Source organism: Drosophila navojoa, chromosome 5 (genome assembly GCF_054131105.1).
Source record: "Drosophila navojoa isolate 15081-1374.11 chromosome 5, UAZ_NAV_1.0, whole genome shotgun sequence".
NCBI classification, from domain to species: Eukaryota; Metazoa; Arthropoda; class Insecta; order Diptera; family Drosophilidae; genus Drosophila; species Drosophila navojoa.
Genome location: NC_142893.1, coordinates 25304862 through 25329373, shown reverse-complemented (window position 1 = coordinate 25329373; position 24512 = coordinate 25304862). Strand labels below are relative to the sequence as shown.

General features: G+C 37.9%; 2 protein-coding genes across 2 annotated transcripts in view; one reads left to right on the top strand and one right to left on the bottom strand.

Moving 5' to 3' along the window:
• The window catches only part of CCHa2-R (CCHamide-2 receptor), a 48636-nt gene that overhangs the window by 2295 nt on the left and 21829 nt on the right, over nucleotides 1-24512 (top strand). The gene's annotated exons all lie outside the window — the stretch shown is intronic.
• LOC108653136 (uncharacterized) lies at nucleotides 21060-22195 on the bottom strand. Its single transcript, XM_018103451.3, has one exon. The coding sequence runs from the start codon at nucleotides 22127-22129 to the stop codon at nucleotides 21185-21187; it is 945 nt and encodes a 314-aa protein (XP_017958940.1). The 5' UTR covers nucleotides 22130-22195; the 3' UTR covers nucleotides 21060-21184.

Sequence of the window (24512 nt, the reverse complement as noted above, 5' to 3'; positions counted from 1 at the left end):
AATCTATGATACACTGATTAATGCAATTGATGATGGAAATGGTGGTTTTTTTTTTTTTTTGATGCCCCCGGTGGAACTGGGAAGACATTTCTCATGTCATTGATTTTGGCAACTGTACGTGCGAGATCCGAAATTGCGGTAGCAATTGCTTCTTCTGGAATAGCGGCCACATTGTTAGACGGATGCCGTACGGCTCACTCAGCGTTAAAATTGCCACTAAATCTTCAAGCTACTGAACAACCGACATGTAACATTTAAAAACACTACAATGGCCAAAGTATTAGTAGCATCAAAAATTATCATATGGGACGAATGCACAATGGCGCATTAAAAGCACTAGACCGAACATTAAAAGATCTGCCAATGATCAATGACTCGAGATGTTTTGGTGGTTCAATGAATTTATTATCTGGCGATTTCCGGCAAACACTACCAGTAATTCCAAGATCTACTGCTGCCGACGAAATAAACGGTTGCCTCAAAGCATCAAATCTGTGGCGATATGTAACCAAACTTCAACTGTCTGTGAATATGAGAGTTGCATTGTTGAACGATCTATTTGCTGATGATTTCTCAAAGCAATTGCTGAATATCGGTAATGGCCGTATTCCTGTTGACGAATCGAGTGGCTTGATTTCATTTCCTCAAAATTTTTGCAATTTCGTCTCATTAAGAGATGAGCTTATCAGCAAAGTATTTCCGAATATCATATATCACAATATCATATCATATCCACAAAAATACTAAATGGTTAAGTGAGCGAGCATTTTTGGCGGCTAAAAATAAAGAGATTTTAAAATCGTTGGTACTCTGTATTCATTCAAATCTACCTACTGTGTAACAAACGCAGAAGAAGCCACTAATTATCCAAATGAATTTTTGAACTCCTTGGATGTGCCTAGTTTACCACCGCACAATTTACAACTGAAGGTTGGCTCGGTAGTTATCATGCTTAAAAATTTAAACCAACCAAAACTGTGCAATGGAACGCGTTTGGTGATAAGAAAACTGATGAGCAATGTGATTAACGCGTCGATACTCAAAGGAAAATTTAAAGATGAGGAAGTTCTTATTCCCAGGATTCCGATGATCCCAACAGATATGCCCTTTGAATTTAAGCGAATTCAATTCCCGATTCGTCTTGCCTTCGCCATGACTTTCAACAAATCACAGGGCCAATCTTTGACTATTTGTGGCCTCAATCTAGAAAATGCGTGTTTTTCTTATGGTCAATTGTACGTGGCATGCTCACGTGTTGGCAAACCATCCGCATTATTTGTTCTTGCACCTGACCAAAAAACAAAGAATGTCGTTTACCACAAGGTGCTTGATGAAAATCCGATTAATAATTTAATCAGAGTGTATCCCAACTTGAACAACATAGCTTTCAACAATTTTTTACCTAGAAATAATGGATAGGGCAATGCAACGTTTGCCAGGCCAGCTAGTAATACCAATAAACAAACCAAATAAACCAAAGCACTTACCCCAATATTACTGCTGCTTTGTATTTCTAAAATCCTAGAAAAAATCATCAAAAAGAATTTTGTGGATGCTTAACCAAGAGAACTTCATATCTCCCAACCAATATGCATACAAGCAAAAAATAATAGATAACTTTATCTGTAACAGCTTAGCCACTAGAATACGATTTAAAGCTAACAACACCTTATCTAGTGAAATGAGTCTATACCACAAGGTTCCCCACTTTCAGTCACGCTTTTTATACCCTGAACCCATTAAAAATGGGAAATCAGGGTATAATGGTTTTGTTGAAATGTATGTAACAGGCAGAAGGAGTCCGTATATATCGCGCGCGTATCGAGTTTATCACTGAAAAATGATAACTCATTCTGATATTTTTTTATCGATACACACGCATATATAGGCGATTGCGCTTGGGTTGCGCTGCATGTTTGGCAATATAATGACAACTTATTTGTTGAATAATTTAATTTCTAGACGTACGATCGTAATGAAACTTTCAGAACGTAATCATTATGTTTGAATGTATGTGTATACCGAATCACAAATCTCTAGTATTTGATATACGACTTTTACAAAGATGATGGTCAGGGGGTGGATTTAGGGGTGGGGGGTAAATTTTAACAAAAACCGAAATTGTATAAAATATATCTTTATATACATTTTAAATTTGGAGACTCTAGCTTGAAAGATGTAGGAGATATAATTTTTTAAGTGATCTTCGATAAGGTTTTTTATCGATAAAAAAGTATCGGAATGAGTTATCGTTTTTTAGTGATAAACTCGATATGCGCGTGATATATACGGACATTTTAAAAAAAAGTTGAAGTCTCTAGCTCTTACATATATCTTCTGAAATCGACGCGTTCAAACATACGGACGGACGGACGGACGGACAGACGGACGGACGGACAGACGGACGGACAGACAGACGGACAGGGCCAAATCAACTCAGCTTGTCGCCCTGATCAAGAATATATATACTTTGTGGGGTCTGCCACGCCTCCTTCTGCCTGTTACATACTTTTAACAAAACCATCATACCCTGATTTCCCATTTTCAATGGGTTCAGGGTATAATAGACTAAATATAGTTAAATGTTTAAGTAGCAATAAGTTAAAAAGCAATACCCCAAACAAACAAGAAAGATCTCGCAAAACTTTCCACTCCCTTCCATTCCTCCATAAGTCTCTCATTAGGCGCCTTGCGCAATACTCCAATAACAAATATGCTGGCAGAAACAGGACTTCCGATCTAGAAACGGATTCCAATGGTGCATTGGATGACATATTAAAAACATCACAAATACACATAGTTCCTCTTTAAAAAACAACTTAAGTAAGAGCAATCAAAAAACCATCAATCCTACAAATGATCATCAAAAAGTTTCAACTCTTAACATATTCTTGTCAACAGAACGCAAATGCAAAGAAAAATTCTCGCCTTGGACAAGAAATAGTCACTCTATACTGTTAGAGCTCTCCGAATTTAAAAAAGACAATACAGCAGACGAAGTCGCGCGTGATATATACGGACATTTTAAAAAAAAAGTTGAAGTCTCTAGCTCTTGTATCTTCTGAAATCGACGCGTTCAAACATACGGACAGACAGACGGACAGGGCTAAATCGACTCAGCTCGTCGCCCTGATCAAGAATATATAAACTTTGTGGGGTCTGCCACGCCTCCTTCTGCCTGTTACATACATTTCAACAAAACCATTATACCCTGATTTCCCATTTTCAGTGGGTTCAGGGTATAAAAAGGTTGAGCTAGTTTGGACACCTGGACATGTCAAGATAAAAGGAAATGAGATAGCAGACACAGCAGATAAAATGGCTACACATTCACCATTGCTCCTGCACAACGTAAAAAAAAAAACAAGTAAGAAAGCTCTAGTCGAGACTGCTCGACTACGAGATCCCCTGAACCCTTCGAGCAACTGATATTTCAATAATAATTCGCACATACACACGCACACACATACGCATACAAACAAACACACGCACACACACAAACACACACGCATATACAGGCGACTGCGCTTGGGTTGCGCTGCAGTGTGGGCAATATTATGAGAATTTATTTTTTGAATAATTTGATTTCTAGACGTACAATCTTTATGAAACTTTCAGAACGTAATCAGAATACTCAAATGTATGTATATTCCAAATGAGGCTAAATAAACAAAGTCCATTTTTCGATTATTCTCGATACAAAAGTTATCGGATGATTTATCGAAAAAATAAAGCAACCTCGTACTGCGTATGGTATACACGAGTATGCATGCTCTTTAGCTTTTGTATCTTCTGAGATCGACGCACTCATATGGACGGACAGGGCTATATCGACACAGCTCGTCGTCCTGACTAAGAATATATATACTTTATGGGGTCTGCGATCATTTCATTTGCGTGCTACATACTTTTTCACAAAACCATTATACCCTGATTTCCCATTTTCAATGGGTTCAGGGTATAAAAAAGGATATTGACAAAATAATATGAGCAAACTTTTACGGTTAAAGCGACTTTCGGGTATTCCGACGATCCCTTGAGCGTCGTTATAACCGGATTATACTTGTTGAAAACTCTTTTAATATTATCTTTCAAAGGAACCTTGAAATGAATTTCCAATAGTTATCCATATAACCATAACATAACCATATGTGATTTGAAGTAAGAAATTCATGATGTACCGAATAAAATAGTGCTTATCACTTTAAAAGTGTGACACAAATATAATATATATACATAGCAAGATTTATATGTATGTACATATTACATTTAATAATATAAATATATGTTTATATATCTGCAATGATCTGGACCTGTAATCCTATACCCAAACGGAGAATATGTATCATTCTGTCGGTAGCCCCATTTACTTCATTCTCAATCATTCACAAAATTGTGTAATTATTACGCTGTTTTCAAATTTGCATTCAATAAAATATCTAGAAAGAAGGATGTATTGATCCTCAGCGTAGCAGCTTTTTTTTTAGGTTTATGCAATTTATTATTATTTTATATATTTCACCTTATAGCTTTAACCCATTCAAACAGAGATATGCAGTTGTGATCTTACTTCTGTCATATACATAATTTGTAAGAGTTTATCCTTGTTTTTCGGTAACTTCAATCATTTCCTTATAACTTTAATAATATAAGAACTAGACATTTAATTTATTGGGGATCTTCAATTCATCGATTTCAGTACTAAAAGTATCTGATGTTAAATATATTAAATATTATGTACATATAAATGTTCTTAAAATCGATTTCAATTTAATTTAGTTTAGTGACAGTTTTTCAAAGCTAGAAATAAATATAAGAGATAATTAGTATTTCTGTTCACATACCCATTTAAATTACATTTGTTTGTGTATGTATTCAACAGCCTTATATTCAAGGCAGTAATTCTAAATTTCGCTTCGCGTATTAACTAGGAAGAAGGAGCTGTTATTCATCTAAAGCAGGACAGCATCAGGTCCCTGAATTCAATTAGTGAATGTAGAATATTTTAAGTTCAGATATCGTGTTCCTCTTGCATTTTTTCGCCATGTTGAATGTCAAAGCTCATTCGCAGCGCGAAATGAAATAAATGGAATTCTTTGCATCTTTTTGCGTGGAGATAAACGAGTACGAAAACCTCAGATAAGTTTGTTTTGAGGCCAAAGGCAGCTGGCCAAAGTCAAAGCAAATAAGCACTCGAGTTGTTGTAATTAAACGGAGTGAAAGCTGCCGAATTGAAATTCTTGCCAGTGGCCACGAGCCACGCCCACATTGATGAAACCCCCGTGGACAGTTCAATCGAGACCGAAATCGAAAATGCTAATCCGGGCAAATGATGCCCGGAATTAGCATAGGCCAATCCAATCAGTCAGTCAGTCAAATGCTTGCCACTGCTTCACTTGCTCAATCAGTTTGTCAATCGACTTGTCAATCATCGCCACATCACGGCCCACATGACTGTGCTTAAAGTCAAAAGCATTTGTGGCCAATTAGCGTGTACGCCATCGCTACCGAGCGCAGGTGGGCCGCGCACCCTTTTCCCATTCCCTTAACCGTCTGTCCCCTTCTCCGGCTGCAAATTTGCTTAATTAATGTTTTCCTCCGTTCCCTCTCTAGTCGGCCTTCTTTCGCTTCTTTTTCACCTTTTTGTTTCATAACTGTTGTGAATGCCGCGGACTAACTGAAAATTATCACGTTGCAGCATTCGCTCCATTTGATGACAAAAGTTGTGTGTTTACATAATCATCCCAATGTGAGGACGGTGTCTAATTAATGTCACTCATTCACTCGGCGCACACGTGCGGCTGATAAGAGTGTTTTGGAAAGCTGGCAACAAAATTTATACAAATTAATTGTCCGAAAGAGCAGTAGATTTAACAACATCACGGATGTTTTTTAGAGATGCACTTAGGACTTGATCCATGAATACTAGCTAATGGATAGCTGCTAGTATTCTTGACGAAAACGCAACAGAAGCTCGCAACAAAATTTATACAAATGAAATTGTCCGAAAGAGCAGTAGATCTAACATCACGGATGTTTTTTGTCTCAAAAAAGATAACACTCTTCAAAATAATTCAATTTTTAAGTTAAGTGATTGGAATATTTGCTCTGATTGAGCGTCCGTTAATTACGCCTCAGTAACGATAGGATGATAGAAGCGAAGCCGGAAATTTAAAAGGCAGACGAAGATAGACATGATCTATATAATTGGAATATCGAATTAGACGTAGAATATTAAGATTATTCATCTTAATTTTCTAAATATGTCATAGGTAAAATGGAAAAAAACAAATTTGTTCTCATTATAAACTGGTTTGTCATACACTTTTACGTTTTTGTATTATTTTCTGACTTTATTTAATAATTTTTATCTCAAAGTATGTGGTTTAAATTTTATGTTAAATATTAGTACAAATTATGTCTAAAGCATTCATGATTGAATTCACAAGTAACAAGTGGGCGGGGATAGGGCGTGGTCTAATCGTAAAAAAATCCGAAATTCTAGCTTAGTCTGCTTTAGGTGTAAGCAAAATGTCAACCTCCTAGCTCTGTTTTTAGAATTGATACCAAAATTTCGGGCTATTTTCCTATAGTGCACTGCTATTCTCACGCATTCCTTCTACATTTTTTACTGAATTATTGATTGACTGGAACGAGTCTGACTGTCTATCAAGTCTGTTTGCACTTCAATTCAGATATATGTAAGTCGTCGTCGCAATTGCGTTAATGTAATGTGGGTAATAAAAGTAGAAAAAAAAAAAAAAATAATTACATACATAGTTAAAATGTTTGTCAATGTGAACTTTATCGAGCCGCTTTAACTGAATTTGGCTGCAATCGCGTATACTATTGATATCTAAGCGACATATAATACAAATTGCTTTTCGTTTTTATACTCATTCACGAAAGTTAAATGAGTATATTGGTTTTATGCAATGTCCGTCTTGCTGTCCGTACGTCTGTTCGTTTTCCGTATGAACGCAGTTTATTTTGGCGCTATTGAAGCTAGAGATTTGAAATTTGGAACTCATACTCGTGTATATCTTCAATTTACATAGTGTAAAAATTTTTTCCGATCCGCCCACCAGGGGTGTGGCAATCGGAAAATTCATTTTCCGATATACCAGAAATCAAATTAGTTGAAGAGCTAGAAAGCTTTATATCTCCTAAAGTATAAGAGCTAGAAGCTTCAAACTTGAAGAGTTAAGTTACTAGTAACTTCCTCTACCGATGCCCAAAAAATAATTGTTTCGCCTTTTTAGAGCGTGGCATATCGAAAAATACCCTGTAATTTTCTCATTTTTTGGGCGTAAGCATCCAAACGTTGCAGGTAGGTTACCGCTTAGCTTGTTCTATGAACTGACCAAAAATGAAGTGTCTACGCTCAGTAGGGGCGAAAACATCGAGAACAACATCGAGAAAAACAAAATTTTTTACAGTAATAAAGCAAAACTTTAACTACCAATCTTAAAACTTTCCACTTTTCACTTCAGAATGATTCTAAAGTGGAAAGTGTCAAGATTGTCTGAGCTGTTGTCTAGGTTCAGGTGAGATTTCCATTAGCCGCTGCTGTAACTAAGGGATGACTTGGCTTCAGATAAGGCATAGGTAATCTAATATTATTTAGAAGCTAGGAGCATGACATGTTCATGCTTGAACACTGTCTATATACTTAGTTTTCCTTGTTGTTCCACAACTTTGAACCAGTTGTATTTTCTGACATTATTAATTAATTGATAAATTTCTTAAACTTTTTTTAAAATTGATTTTAAATTTTATACTAAAAGTCAAAACAAATTGCTGAAATAACAGCATGCGAGCAGAGGAAAATGCGTTTATTGAATGACCTGAACTTATGAACAGGTAAAAAATTGATTATTATTTCAGACCAGATGCCAATTATTCATTTTAGATAAGGGCACTTGGAGCTCAGCTACCCTGTCTCTTGACTCCTCCCGCCTCCCGCATGCTGGCATTTTATCTTGTACACATGATTACCCTAGACAAATAGGTATAATGGAGGATCCGCTGACTGTTAGGGGCTTCGCTGCGGAAAACTTTTTGGGGTAATCAAATTGTCGTAGCACACATGGCGTATACCTAACGTCATAATATGTCCATAGGGGCAAATTTATATTTTGTTTCCGCTTGGCAATCATTTGATTATTTTCATGTGAAGCAACACACACACACACACACACACACGCTCACCTAGGTCATTATTTGAATTTAGCCAAACATACAAACACATCCATATATGTATTCATTAAAATTAAAATTAATATTTATCACTGGCCGTGAATGGCTGCCTCAAAGATTTCTTCTGCTGTTGAAGTCAAGTTTTGCCAAGTATATAAACTGCCTTTAGCTTTTACCTGGATTATGTACAAGTTTGCTGACTGAATCCGTTTCTGGGTTTCGCCTGTATTATCAAATGTACCAAAGGCACATTTAGGGTACACCTTTTCCCCTCTATAAAACACATGTTTCGAAAAATAATTTACTCACTGTTAACATTTTGTCCGCAACTTTTCGAAAGTTAATTTGCTATGCTGACAGCTTAAACTTTCATGCACGAAATGTTTCTCAATATTTTATATGTGGAATATATACGCATGATACATATTTTCAGGCGAGCGATTGCCATCCACGCGCTGGGATTTGTCTCCAGTCATATTTGTTTGCTTAGTGACTTTCTCCACTTAGCCTAAATACCAAAAAAAAACAAGTAAGAACGTTGCAGTCGGGCGCTACCGACTGCGGAATACTCATTCACAGTCCCTTTGTAAATTTAATTTAATTTGGCTTTAAAAAAAAATTAGTACAAAACAATTATGCTTTTTGATTATATTTAAGCTTTTGGTAATTTTTATCGAGTAATCGATAATTATTAAATTGATCGTGCACTTTTTGAGTACAAATGTATGGTAATTTTCGTTGATAGCTTTCGGTCACACCTATTGCAGATTCTTTAGCGTTTGCTTACATTACAAAAGCGCGCTTTTTAGCATTCTAAGAATTGCGATGATTTCTGGATTTTCTAGCTGTTGTAGTTTTGTCAGATGACGCTCTGTTATTAGCTTATTGTATTTTAGCTACCAGTCTGTAAAGCAAAGCGATAACGTGGGCGCTAAAGGCGTTGCAAGTTATGTTACGGCGGCGGAGGTTCAAGTCCCCATTAAGGTTGTGTTTTTTTTCATACATATTTCGTTTTTTATAAAATAGATATTTTATTCTTTTTTCTAATTGAACAATTTTATAAGTTTAAATGTATGTATGTAATGCAAATTAACATCCTCTACTCTGGCTCTTCTTTTCTATAATGCGTCATAACAAGAATCTCATTTTTGGATTTCATTTTAAATATGTTTGTTCACAGTAGGAGGTAGCGCTGTCGGCAAAGACGCCGGCCAAATTTGTTTTTGTTATTTTGACAAACATGGCTTGGGTGCGAGTTCAAATCCCGCGGAAAACTCTTTTTTGTAAATTGCAAATTTTATTATTTTAGCTTCTTTTATATTTTTTTAATATTTAAATTTTATTTTTAAATTTTATAAAAATATTTCCTTCCGTGTTATCAATGCCTATTAAGCCTATTTGTATATACATGTACATACATAGATAGCTCAAGCATATAAATGTCGCAATTTGATACTACAAATGCCGATTGCCACGCCCCTAGTGGCCGTAGACACCTCATTTTTGGCCAGTTCTTAGAAAGAGCTAACGGTAACGTAAATGCAAAATTTGAATGCTTACGCTCAAAAAATGTGAAAATTACAGGGTATTTTTTGATATGCCACGCCCCCAAAGAGGCGTGACAATTATTTTTGGGGCATCGATAGAGGAGGTTACCAGTAACTCAACTATCTAAATTTGAAGCTTCTAGCTCTTAAACTGTAGGAGATATAAAGTTTTGCGGTTTGCCACGCCCCCTTTGGGCGCACATATATCCACTATAGCTTTTTGGACTTGGGAGGTCAACTCGCGTATATATACCAAATTTCAAGTCTCTGGCTTCAATAGTGCCTAAAATATAGCCAAATTTGAAAAATCACTATATCTTCAGGTCCGATTTGCCACGCCCCCAGTAGGCGTAGACATATAATTTTTTAATCAGTCATTATAGAATTATAGCACTAGCTCACGTGCGAAATTTCAACGCTCTAGCTTTAGAACTTTATGAGATACAGTTTTATCTGATTTGCCACGCCCCCAATGGGCGTAGATATATCCACCATAGCTTTTTGGACTTGGGGGGTCAACGCGGATCTACATACCAAATTTCAACTTTCTAGCTCTTCAACTAACATGATTTCTGGTATATCGGAAAATGCATTTTCCGATTTGCCACGCCCCTAGTGGGCGGATCGGGAAAATTTTAACACTTTATAAATCGGAGTTATACACGAGTATGTGTTCCAAATTTCAAGTCTCTAGCTTCAATAGCGGCGAAATGAACTGCGTTCATACGGACAGACGGACAGACGGACGGACGGACAGACGGACAGACGGACAGACGGACGGACAGCAAGACGGACATTGCACAAAACCAATATACTAATTCACTTCGTGAATGAGTATAATTAGTTTCCTCGAGTGAAATGCCTTTGGGTTTTGAGGTAGTCTTAAATGCTTTCCTCAAACATTCGTACGCACACACGCATTGGCACACACAAACACATTGACTCAGTCTTGCATAGGCTGGCCATTTGAAGGCAATATATCGGTCGGGACATTTCCATGCAACTTCTGTGACAGCCGACAAGCAGAAGCCGGGGAGCGGGACAAAAGTCTTCAATTGAATTTAGCTATAAATACTGAGTAATGGCGGCACGCCCGCTCAACTTTTGCCCAGCTGTTTGCCTGTGTAATTCCCGTGCTGGCATTTTTATTGCCCCCAAATATCCGGAGTTGTGGCTGGCCTGTTCGCGCTTTAATTGATAACAAATGTGTTTGTCAAGGTGTCGTATCCCTAATCTAGAACAGTCATCGTTCATGTTTACGAGTCTTTATAAGGTGTTTTTATCGCACATCTTTGACCGTATATTTACGAAAGAAACATCTCTCTATATGTATACCTGTAACAATAAATTTCTTTTTATTTGCGATACTGCCGATGCTTGTCAATAGGTTGAGAAAATTGATATTTATGTGCCCAACGACCAGGGTCTAAATTGTTTTTTCCCTCCGGCTTTGATACCTTGCAGATTACTGAAAGTGTAGGGTAGTTTGCAATTGCTTATATATATTATATATCGGAGCGTCAGCGGTGATAGGGAAAGATCTATACCAATAAAGCTGTAGCTGATTCTATTAATAAATATCGACAGATCTTTATTCAGCTACAGTTATTTCGAATATACTCTTGTTTCACATATAGGACAATATAATATACTGTGCATAATAAAGAATCTGAACTTTACTTATAATAAAATGTGTCTTATAATCTTAAATATACCAAATTCATAAATAATAAGATTATTGTATTATTGTATTATCATTAGGATGAATACTTATCGATCCAATCGCTCGATATCGATAGAATATTCTATTGCACTCTAAACCGACCATGACAAACGTTTCACAGAGTTATTCATAGGTTCTTAGCACTTTATATAATCTTGTCTAATTGTTAGCTAATTAAGCAGGATATCTGCTAGTCGCTTACTTCACGTGGGCTCGGGATTGCGAAATATTTTTGGTTGTTAGGGTCGTTAAGTAAAAGGCTGAATTGATTTATATGAAAGGAGGCCTCCGATTGCCGACACGCTCAATCTTCGCCGTTCTTTTGTGATAGTTGATTCCTTTGGCCTGGCTTTGGGTCTTGTGCCCAGATCTGATACTCAAAGCCTCATGCTTTAAGAACTTATTATCAACTTTAAAGCTTTGCTTATTGTGTGGTTTGCAATATTATTTTATTATTCTTCTTGAGTTTCCTCTCAAATCCCTTTTCTGTTTGCGATTTGCATTCAATTTTCATTTAACAATTTAAATTTCCTTTGCCACAATTTCATTTCCATGTGATGAATGCGGTCCTATATGTACGGGACGTATTTACATAATTTAAATCGCCATTGTTCATATTACGCAATGCTTTAACGGCCCCACTCAAATTAATTTGTCATATTAAACTGATTAATGTCAACGCCAGTTATTAATGAGACTCCATAAAAGGCACACGTTGAGGCTCAGGCTGCAACTCAGACAGGTCTTGTGCTTTGGCTTAATTGCATTCCATCCTTAAAGGGCTCTCTAATTGTTCTATCATTGGTCAGGGATAACGAGATGGCTAATCAACTCATTGCATGATTAGAGTAAATTTGGTTCCAGCAATTTAAATATGAGACCTCATAATGACATTTCTAGAACAACAAACAATTAATCAGGAATCTTTGAAGTCTTATTCCATTAAAGTGCTTTCAGAGAGTCGGCACAATGATGACCTGTCACTTATTCTATATTTTCTTCCACATCATATAAAAAAAAAAATTGAATTTACAATCTTAATGAAACTTTCAGGACATAATCATAATGTAGTTATCGATTTTTAAAGAAAAACTCGATATCCAGATCGACGCGTTCAAGCATATGGTCGGACGGACCGACGGACGGACAGACAGACGTACAGGGCTAAATCGACATAACTTCTTGCCCTGATCAAGAATATATACATATCCTTTGTGGGACCTGCCACGTTCTGCCATTTTCAATGACCGAATTCGGCCATTCGAATCGAAATGCTGTTCAGGCTGAATAAAATATTTGTTTCTGCGCACAGTTGTCTATCAACAGTTGTCACGCGCAAATGAAAATGCGTATATAAGTTTCCATATCAGGCTATTTCGCATGAACAATCAACGAAAGACCTGTGAGTCAGTGAGCCAGTCTTTTAATATAGATACGCCATAAATAGGAAATTAAATAAATGCAGAGGAGAAACAGAATTACCGTGTGCCAGGGAACACCCCAGCTGGCCGAAGGCTGCGCCAGTCAAGTCAGGAACCGAAGCCACCTGACTGTGCACGAATGGATGTGCTCATATGAGGGACTCAGCACATAGACAGCCTGTCAACTGATGGCAGGCGACATGGCAAACGGCAAATGGTAAATGGTAAATTGTAAATGGTAAATGGAGCTACTGAGTAGAAGAGCAGCCGGCTAGCTGAGTTATGGTAACTCAATCTGCTGATGTGGATAATGAGCCTAGGACGTGTGTAATCTAGGCTCCTTCTTTCGCAGCAGGTGACACCACTTCGAATGCAATATGCCGTTGAATAAGTTGAGTTGGCATGAGGAGCTTTCGATAATGCTGTAACAACTACGTGTTTGGCGAAGAATTTTTTTTCTTATTGATCGTTTTCATCAATTGGTTCGTAAAATGCCAAATGTGAATTTCACGGGATTTATTTAAAGCTAATTTTTGATAGTGTGTCGAGGTCAAAGATTGCCACAACATTAATCTTGGGTGATGGCCATCCATCAATTACAGCCCTCTCTCCATTGGCCCTGTTTCTGTTTTGAGTAACATCAGCTTTAACATTTACAACATCATCGGGTAAGCATTGACGTCAAAACCTTCTAGCTGACTGTGTTCTCTTATAAATAGTTGAGCATCACCCCATGGTTCTGGCACCTGCATTAACAAACCAACTTTTTCACACTGTCCGACACAAATTTCTTTACATATTCCCCTCCCAATTTCCTCTTTTGTCTTTCGCTCCATCTGCTTGTACTTTCTTGCTTTTGCATTCATTGGGTGGGCGGGCACTTTGCACCGCCCAACGGGTTGATGATTAACTTGGCTCATTTATCATAAACTCATTGCCCAGAACGAGCGGCAGGGGGCCTGGTGTACGCCGCCCCCATTCGCTGACCACAAATGGTCTATAAATAATGCACGAAAATTGCAAAGGAGATAAAACAAGTAAGAAAGCTCTAGTCGAGACTGCTCGACTACGAGATCCCCTGAACCCTTCGAGCAACTGATATTTAAATAATAATTCGCACATACACACGCACACACACATACGCAAACAAACAAACACAAGCACACACACACACACAGGCAGCAAACAAACACAAGCACACACACACACGATTGCGCGTGGGTTGCGCTGCAGTGTTGGCAATATAATCAGAACTTATTTGTTGAATAATTTAATTTCTAGACGTACGATCGAAATGAAACTTTCAGAACATAATTATAATGTTTAAATGTATGTGTATACCGAAGCACAAGTCACTAGTATTTGATATACGACTTTTACAAAGTTGAGGGTGAGGGGGTGGATTTAGGGGTGGGGGGTAAATTTTAACAAAAACCGAAATTGTATAAAATTCACCTTAATATACATTTTAAATTTGGAGACTCTAGCTTGAAAGATGTAGGAGATATAATTATTTAAGTGATCTTCGATAAGGTTTTTTATCGATAAAAAAGTATCGGAATGAGTTATCGTTTTTTAGTGATAAACTCGATATGCGCGCGATATATACGGACATTTAAAAAAAAAGTTTAAGTCTCTAGCTCTTATATCTTCTGAGATCGACGCGTTCATACATACGGACAGACGGACGGACGGACGGACGGACGGACGGACGGACGGACGGACAGACAGACAGACGGACAGGGCCAAATCGACTCAACTCGTCGCCCTGATCAAGATTATATATACTTTGTGGGGTCTGCCACGCCTCCTTCTGCCTGTTACATACATTTTAACAAAACCATTATACCCTGATTTCCCATTTTCAATGGGTTCAGGGTATAAAAACGAATACGAAATAACGGCACACAAAAAGATGTTCTTTTGAATCTTCTCATTCTTATTGTGCAGATCCAGACCTTGTTTATTTTTTTGAGTGTCTACCCTCTGAATTGAGAGAGCCACATTCATCTTTCTGCTTATAAATAAAGAACCAAAAGGCTTTGAATTTGTATGGGGCATATGCTTACATATAGCATTTATTTGCAATTCAGGACACAAGTTGTTAATTGATCACATTAATGGTTAACTGTTGAGGACGCAATACAATCGACGTTGATTGTTAAGGAGAGTGAGAAAGTGAGAGAGTGTAAGATACAGAGATATACTGGAGAGTGTAAAGAAAAGTCAAAGGGAATGGTAGTGAGAGGTAGAGAAAGAGAGAGAGTGAGACAGACAGAGAGAGAAATGGGCGCAGAGTGAGAAGGGAGAAAGAGTTAGAGATGGAGATAGAGTGGAGAAAGAGAGACATAGAGAGAAAAATGGACAAGGAGTGAGAGAGAATGTAAGAATGAGAGACACAGAGATATGAAATACGATGCACAGACAGAGAGTGGGAGATATGAAGGGTGAAAGCGAGAGAGAGGGAGAAAAAAAATGGGACGGAGAGCTGTGATGTAGTAGAGACGGAGAGAGAATGGGAGAGCGAGAGATAGACGGGGAGTCAGACTTTGCTCTCTCTCACTCTCTCTTACTCATTCTCTCGATCACTCGCTCTCTTTCCCTCACTCGGCTTCTCTACATAGAATAGAGGGGGATTGGGATTATCTGACTGTGATTGAGATATTTTCATCATATAGATCAGTGTATTGAAAAAAATTACACAATTGCTATATAACCAGAAATTAATTCAAAAAGCCTAAAGCATTTCTTTTGCTTTGAAATTGAGATTACGTATAGTAGCGGTTAGGGACTCGATATCGAATGCAAAGTATCGATCATGTACTCATAAGGAGTATCAGTAGCTGCAAAATTTATATATAAAACATCGTACTCATAAAAATATCGAGACACAAGCATTGATGTTGCGAGGGATCGGGTATTTATATTTGGGTGATATGTTTATTAAATCTGAAATATATTTAAATTTTTTGGTCTAAAAAGTAAAAGTACATTTTCAATTACTAGTACAATGAACACATGTTATATGTATATTCTATTCCTCCTCCGCACAATCGCCTAAAAAAATAAATTTGTCAAGCCTTATGACTTATGACTTATGAACATATTAAATTAAGATAACTTGTAAAAGTTGTTTGTTTGTTTTTTTTTTTTTTTTTATACCCTGAACCCATTGAAAATGGGAAATCAGGGTATAATGGTTTTTTTTTTAAATGTATGTAACAGGCAGAAGGAGGCGTGGCAGACCCCACAAAGTATATATATTCTTGATCTGGGCGACGAGCTGAGTCGATTTAGCCCTGTCCGTCTGTGTGTCCGTCCGTCCGTCCGTCCGTCCGTCCGTCCGTCCGTCTGTCCGTATGTTTGAACGCGTCGATTTCAGAAGATACAAGAGCTAGAGACTTCAACTTTTTTTTTAAAATGTCCGTATATATCACGCGGATATCGAGTTTACCACTAAAAAACGATAACTCATTCCGATACTTTTTTATCGATAAAAAACCTTATCGAAGATCAGTTTAAAAATTATATCTCCTACATCTTTCAAGCTACAGTCTCCAAATTTAAAATGTATATTAAATACAATTTCGGTTTTTGTTAAAATTTACCCCCCCACCCCCAAATCCACCCCCTCACCATCATCTTTGTAAAAGTCGTATATCAAATACTAGAGAAATACTGCTTCGGTATACACATACATTTAAACAATATGAATACGTTCTGAAAGTTTCATTACGATCGTACGTCTAGAAATTAAATTATTCAACAAGTAAGTTCTCCTAATATTGCCAACACTGCAGCGCAACCCAAGCGCAATCGCCTGTACATATATGTGAGTGTGTGTGTGCGTGTATTTGTTTGCATGAGTGCGTGTGTGGGTGCTAATTATTATTGAAATATCAGTTGCTTGTAGGGTTCAGGGGATCTCGTAGTCGAGCAGTCTCGACTAGAGCTTTCTTACTTGTTTTCATTTCTTTTGCACTAAAATATATCGAGCATAACATAATTTGTTTAATTTAAATATAGATTTAGGACAACCTTTTCTTTTAACTTTTTTTAATGACTCAACTAGCGGAGTCTCAAATTACAAATCACCTTGCTCTAGTGATTGAGTGAATAAGGGATATCCCAATGAACCAACTGCCCATTCACTCGGACCGCAAGCCGAATAGAGGAAGTCGTCTCGTTGAGCTTGTTATCCCACACCTATCACTCTATTCAGTTCGCTTTTGTTCATAGGCAGCACGTGGAGCGTAATTTAGTTAGAGCTGCAGAAAATTGTTTCTCTCATGCCGAAGCCTGCTGCGTCTCTGTGCCTCGTGTGTTTGCATGCGGTCCAAATTGAATTTGGTCTGAATTATGTTGACAATAAATTTTGAGCATTCTTTGGCATGATTTTTCCAATTAGCCAGCATGGCTAATGGCAAGCAGTCAGGACCCGAGCGACATCTTGGGTCCCTTATCAATTTTGTCAGGCGCTCAGTTAAGTGGGAAGCATGGGGCGTGGCGCCATAAACAATGCAATAGCAATTCCGAATCAGATTTTCCACCAGGTAGTTATCTGCCTTCTTCGTTTTATTTATATTATTATTTTTACACTCATTCAAGAAAGTAAAATGAGTATATTGGTTTTGTGCAATGTCCGTCTTGAACACATACTCGTGTATATCTCCTAAAAATATATAAAGCTAGAAGCTTCAAATTTGGATAGTTAGTTACTAGTAACCTCCTCTATCGATTCTCCAAATAATATGGTTAAGCCTGTCATTTTTTCATTTTTTGATCGTAAGCATCCAAATTTTGCATTTAGGTTACCGTTAGCTTGTTTTATGAGCTGGCCAAAAATGAAGTGTCTACGCCCAGTAGGGGCGTGGCAAATCGAAAAAACCTGAATAATATAAAATATTATTTATTAGTTAATTCCTGATTGGGTGTGAATCAGTATTCCGCATTCGTCAACGCCCGAATGCAACTTTCTTACTTGTTTTTTTTTTTTCAGTTCGCAAATGCCGCGACACCCAACAATTTATCAGGAAATTTCAAATTAGAATTCGCTGCATTTCCCAAATACTGACAGATTTTCGCCCGGAAGAAAGTAAGCTGGGCACAGTGCCGGGGCTGAGATACTCTTCTAAAGCAAACTTTTGGGCATGACTCCTACACGAACCATCTGTTACAGTTAACAAATCTGTAATCAGTTTTGGATTCAGTCGAAGTGCATTTATAAGAAACGTAAGTGGAATGTAATATATTTTAGCATATCATGTGCTTTAAAGTAGAAGGGAGTGGTACAAGAGGGCTTATTTTGGGGTAATTGGTATTTATTACTAATTGCGAATTGTATTTATATGAATAGAAACTTGCTATGGTATGATGAAGAAGAGGTAATAACTTTTAATGAATACATTTGTAATAATATTTGATGACAGATAATTGAGAATCATCATTCCTAGTATGATTCCTTGAAGCACAAGCTAAACCATTTTGGACAGCTCATTTCGTTCTTGAGTAAATTAATTTTTTTTCGCAATATGGTTAGTCGTCACATCAGATATCTCGACATTTGACACCCTTAATTCAAAAGTCAATTTAAATACTTTCCACTTCACTTGCGACTTTCACATTATTTGTTTTCGTATTGTTTTCCGCTTGGTTGCATTGTTCACTATATTACGCGAGTACACCAAGCATACTCTTTCGCTGGGGCGTGGCACGCTGTTATATCAACTTGAATGCGTAGTTGAAACCTGTTACTTTTTCAAATTTGCTTAGGCCTTTACGCTGATGATGCGGTGTGAACTTGATTTATTCTCCTTCTGTAGAAATTTTAAAGCTGCTTGACAGCTATGGAAATGTCGATAAAAGGTATAAGCGCCAATTAGGGCGCGACCTGTGCAACCTATGTTGTCATTAAAGTTAAATCCAACTAATCAGCGCGGGTGAACAGCGCTGTAAACAGCTTTGGCACTATTAACAATTCGTGGTCTGAGGTTGAGGTTGAGGCTGAGGCTAAAATATTTGCATGCAAGAGCTTGAGTGCTAAAAGTAATTGGATGTGACTATAAAAATAACACATACGACGCGTGGGCCAAATGGTCAGGGCTAACCGAAATAGATACGCTCCAGCCTGTACGACTTCAGAATATGCTGTCTATCAATCAAAAAGATTGAAATATAGTTGAGTTTGTTACTGAAGTTTTGCTTTGTTAACTAGAGAGAATGGCTAGAATAAGTTTTTCTAACGTTGGGAAGAATTTGCGGTGTACCATTTCTATCCATCTTTCACGATTTGCGCATTTATTCTTACAACAACAAATTTAAACTCTCAACACTGGAGCTATAATCTTGGCTAGTTCTTCTAGCTAAGCTGGTATGTGGGTGAAAAGTAATTAGAAGATATTTTGATGTTGTGTAACACTTGTAATACTTGGCCTCCATGCGAATGTGAAATAATTTGCAATTTTCAAATGCAGTCATACTAGAATTGTATTGTATATATGCACTAGAGAATAACCATACTCGACTTATGTCTTCAACTTCTAAGTGAAATGGAATCATCTTCTCGTGATCGTTTTTGAGTTCAACCTTACACAATAATCAATCTATCTGTATTTCCACATTTTAATTTTTTTTTTTGTCAACCAATTTCTAATTCCTACTCCCTAATCGCAGGGTATTTCGGAAGCGATCAAAATAATTGAATTGTAGCACATATACTAAGTGGAGCTTGTTTATCTATCGAGCGTTGGGAAAACAAACAAATGCCAATTGAAATTGTGCCGCTGTACATCAATCGGTCAATGGCATGCATCAAAATTGAAATAAAACCGGAAAAATTTAATTAAATGTACGTGCAGAGCCAATGGGGCCGAGTATTTGAATGAATTCTCAGATGTTCATTACGTTCGTATTACACCCTGTGAGGCATACCCTGCGCCAGCAGCCCCGTAACAGTAGCTATTGTGCTGTAATGGAAACCACTCGGGGCATTTCAAATATTTGCCAAATAATTAATCACGCCACGTCGTGGCCGGAACGTCGGCGCCTACGTCAGCGTCAGCGACACCCGCACGCCTCCTCCCCTACTTCTCTGAATGCGAAATACTTATGCCTATGCCTGTGCCTGTTGGCCACTGATAAAATGAGCTACGAGCCTCGCAGGAGGCGCTGGTTCATTCGGCAAAAGTGCTTTACGGATTATGATAAATTTTTAAATAAAGCCGACGGCTGAATTTGTCTACACATGACTCGGCTGACGGTCTCGCTGTCTCTTTTAGACACTTCCCGCTCTCTTCCCTCTCTTTTTGTTTTCGACGGGAATCACTACAAATCAGGAGATGCCATTATTAAGCAGCATTTAGAAATGTATATACGAGACGGCTCAGATTGAAACGGAAGTATGAATAAGGCTTAGGTTGCAAAACAATCCGCTGTTGCTTCTATATTATGTTAAGCATTAAAGGCATTTTGAGCTAATTAAGTATTCAACAAACATCACCTTTAGCTCACTTTATCTTATTGTACTCCTGTCAAATCCACCTTAATCGGGCGCCACTTATCTCCCTCACATAAGCTATCCCAACTCTAGTTGACAAATTGTCAGCTTATCCCGTTTACTCCATGCTTAACTTAGTCGAAAAGTGTTTTACGTAACCTAAGCAATTGTTTCAGAGCAAAGCCTTTGATAACTTCATTTGGCTGCACTGTAACCTAAGCCCACTTGAGCTCACTCAACAATATGTTTTCATCCCTTAAATGCTTCTAAGCTGCTCCACTACCCTTCCCTCTTAGCTTAAGCTCTTAAGCTTTCACTCAACCAAACATTGCCAACTCCATAAACTTATACACATGTATGCATGGTGTGTTATTGGGACTCGAATAGTTTTAAGCTAATTTCAGTTCTGAATTCAGTAGTATCATAAGAGTCAACATAAATATGTAGTTATCTCTTGTTCAACATGCGAGGGAGCTACTACAATTACGAGAAAACGCTTATTAATTCAATTATTTGCTTGGCTAGGTATCGACATGGAATAATAACATTGACCATCGATCAAAACGATTGCCTATCGATACTATCGATTGTGCCATCGGCTTTAGTTGCTCTACTTGTTATGATAGATTAAATTTTTAACTTTTTTTTAACATTTGAGAAGATTTACATATGAAATTTGAATTAAGCTTTCAAATCGATTCCAAGCATCGCAAATAGGCCAATCAATGGAACGCCAGAGTCTCCTATGCAAATGAGAATATGAAGTTGGACTTGAAATTTAACAGTCGACTCTAAAGACTCATGGACACGCGTTAGGTTTATCGCCGATGCAGTCACATGTGCAGTCGCCCACGCAGCTGCACACGGGTACATAGAGGAACTCGCTGTCCTTCCAGAAATCTACCAACACTTGGCATGTATTTTCCGCGTACCTCTCTTTTACCTTCTCCATTTCGGTTTTCTTGGCACAATCACAGAAGTAATCTGCCTCGAGAATCTTGCTGAGCTTGCCGCAGCAAACATCTCGCACCAGTTTGTCGACGCGATTCGCCTTGGAGCCGAGGCACTTCCTGGGCACCGCCTTCATTCGTATCTTGTGCGTGCGCTTCATGTCCACGTCGAGCACGACGGTAGCCTTTATCTGCGAGTCGAAGATGCGCTTGACTCGCACCTCGTCTACGTAGATCTCGTAGTGGGACACGTAGGAGTCATCATGCTGATACCACTCAATGGACATGCAGTTGCCGCTTATCGGTGCCACATTGACGATGGTGATGGGGAAGCTCCTGGTCGCTGGCGGGGGGTACTGCTTGGTACCGTGCAGCAAGTTGTCCATTCTTCGCTTGGTTGCTGTGATCGCGCTGATGTCCAGGAGAAAGTCCTTCATTTGCATCTTCAGCTGGAGTCGCCTCTTACCCTGAGGCGAACGAAGGTACGCGGCCTGTCTGAGTGCTCGCCGCACATCGATGCAATGGCAGCAACAACAATCCTTTTTGTAACGCTCACAGCCGTCAGGAAATAGATCGGTCATGGACAATTTCACTACAACATTGTCTTCGGTCTCATCTGCGTCCCGTGCTCTAGCGTTTGTCTTGCCAGGACTGCTCTTGGAAGTTCCTGAAATGTTCTTCAGAGATGACCTCCTAGAATCTCTAGGCGAGTTAGTGACCTTTGTTACCGAGCTAGTCCGCGGCCGTGGTGGCTCTATGTCACCTGGCAAAACTATGCTCACTCGTCTCGACATATCAAAACAGAAACTAAGAAAAAAAAAAAACTTGAAATACCTAACAATTGTATCAAAGACAAATAAATCAAAGTGCTACAAATAAAAATTTAAGCATTATTTATATTAATTGTAAGAGCGCTATAGTCTGATATTCTTGTATGTATGCATACGCACATGTACACACACGCATACATATGCATATATATTTATGTATTTCTCTTGACCACACAAAAGTTTCTTCCTAACATTCGATTTTATGTCCTCACATTCAAATAACACGATTGCGGATAAATGTAAATTCTAATATAGTCGGAAGCTAGGGACTCTCTCACGGGTCAAAACTGATTTTGAAACTATTAATTTAATGTGTAATGTAACTTACTGAATTTTTATAATGATATTTTTAATTCGCCACGCATAGAAGGGTAATGGCATTGCTAATGAATCGTTGAAATTATTCATATGCTACAAAGTGACAATCTGTAATTTACAAAATGTTTGTATTCAGTATATGCATATACACAGTAAGTCTGAAATCTCCAGGTCTAAAAGTATTCAAATGAGGCTGAAAAAACAAAATCAATTTTTCGATTATTCTCTCGGACGAGTTGTCGAATAAAGCAAACTCTTTCAGCTCTCTAGCTTTTGTAACTTCTGAGATCGACGCACTCATACGGACGGACAGACGGACAGGGCTACATCGACTCAGCTCGACGCCCTGCTCAAGAATATAGATACATTATGGGGTCTGCGATGATTCCTTCTGTCCATTACATACTTTTGCACAAAACCATTATACCCTGATTTCCCTTTTTCAATGGGTACAGGGTATACAAATTAAAGTTACATTTTTCGACATACGATCACTTCGCGGAAATGCGACGATATATTTTATATTAACTAATAAGAATAAATTTTTTAAAAGAAAACAAAGGTTATTGAGTCTGTTGTCGTGTCGAATCGGAAAATGCATTTTTCTATATACCAGAAATCATATTAGTTGAAGAGCTAATTGAAGAGCTAGTAAGCGGACATTTTTAATGTAGATCCGCGTCGACAGCCCAAGATAACGTGGTATGGCGTAGATATCTACGCCCATTGGGGGCGTGGCAAATCGGATAAAACTATATCTCCAATAGTTTTACAGCTAGAATGCTGAATTCGCAGGTGAGCTAATGAAATTTGAAAAATTATATATCTATATCTACTAGGGGCGTGGAAAATCAGACTGAAGATATTGTGATTTTTTCAATTCAGCTATATTTTAGAAACTATTAAGACCTCAAATTTGGTATATATACTCAAGCTGACCAGCCAAGACCAAAAAGCTTCGACGCATATATATCCGCCAATAGGGGGCGCAGCAAACCGCCAAAGTTTATATCTCCAGAGATATAAGAGCTAGAAACTCCAAATTTGGATAGTTAGGTTACTAGTAACCTCCTTTACCGATGCCCTACGCCTCTTTAGGGGCTTGCCATATCGAAAAATACCCTATAATTTTCTCATTTTTTTTTATCGTAAGCATCCAAAATTGCAGCTAGGTTACCGTTAGCTTGTTCTATGAAGTGGCTAAAAATGAAGTGTCTACGCCCAGTAGGGACGTGGCAAATCAAAAATGAATTTGGTACAGTGAATGGAATGAGTATTCCGCAATCGGTAACGCCCGACTGCAGAGTTTTTACTTGTTATCTCTATCATATGCTATCATATTCATTGCATTCCATACTATTGTTTTCACAATATTGACCTGACTAAAAGTTCTTTCCATTTACGCGTCCGACTATGGCAAGGAAAGCAATGCCATTGCAAAAGTGGCCAAGTCCCTAGATTTTGTAGTTCCTCCCGAATCCGTATAGGTACGTTTTTCAACTCAAAACTTTGTAGTTTCTGTAGTATTTTCCACTGATAGGTGAAAATTTTATACTAGCGTTCAATATTCATATTTAGCTAAAACAAAGATTCTTGTATTACATGCAAATCAAATCATTTTCATACCTTCCTTTTAATTGCCTTATAAGCTCTGTTAGAAACCGGAAATAAAGCAAAGTATTAGATTTGACGGGAAAAAACTGCTTTGGCAATAATGATATGCAGTTAAGTTGGCTGCGCTTTATTCCATTTTAGGGGCTATGGAATGCTTATTCGCGGTTGCTTAAGTTAATTTTCCTTGAATTTTTTAGTTTATTGTGCAAAATGCGCGCTTTGGAATTAAGATTCTGGCTTTTCAGTTCATTTGGTCGGAACTAACGACTTGTTGGTTCAGTGGCGTCTGTATGTTCAAGCATGAACATACATAATAATAACAAGTAAGAAGACTCTAGTCGAGACTGCTCGACTAGGAGATACCCTGAACCCTCCCAGCTAATATTCTTATCATTCTGCACTTCTTTTATGCACG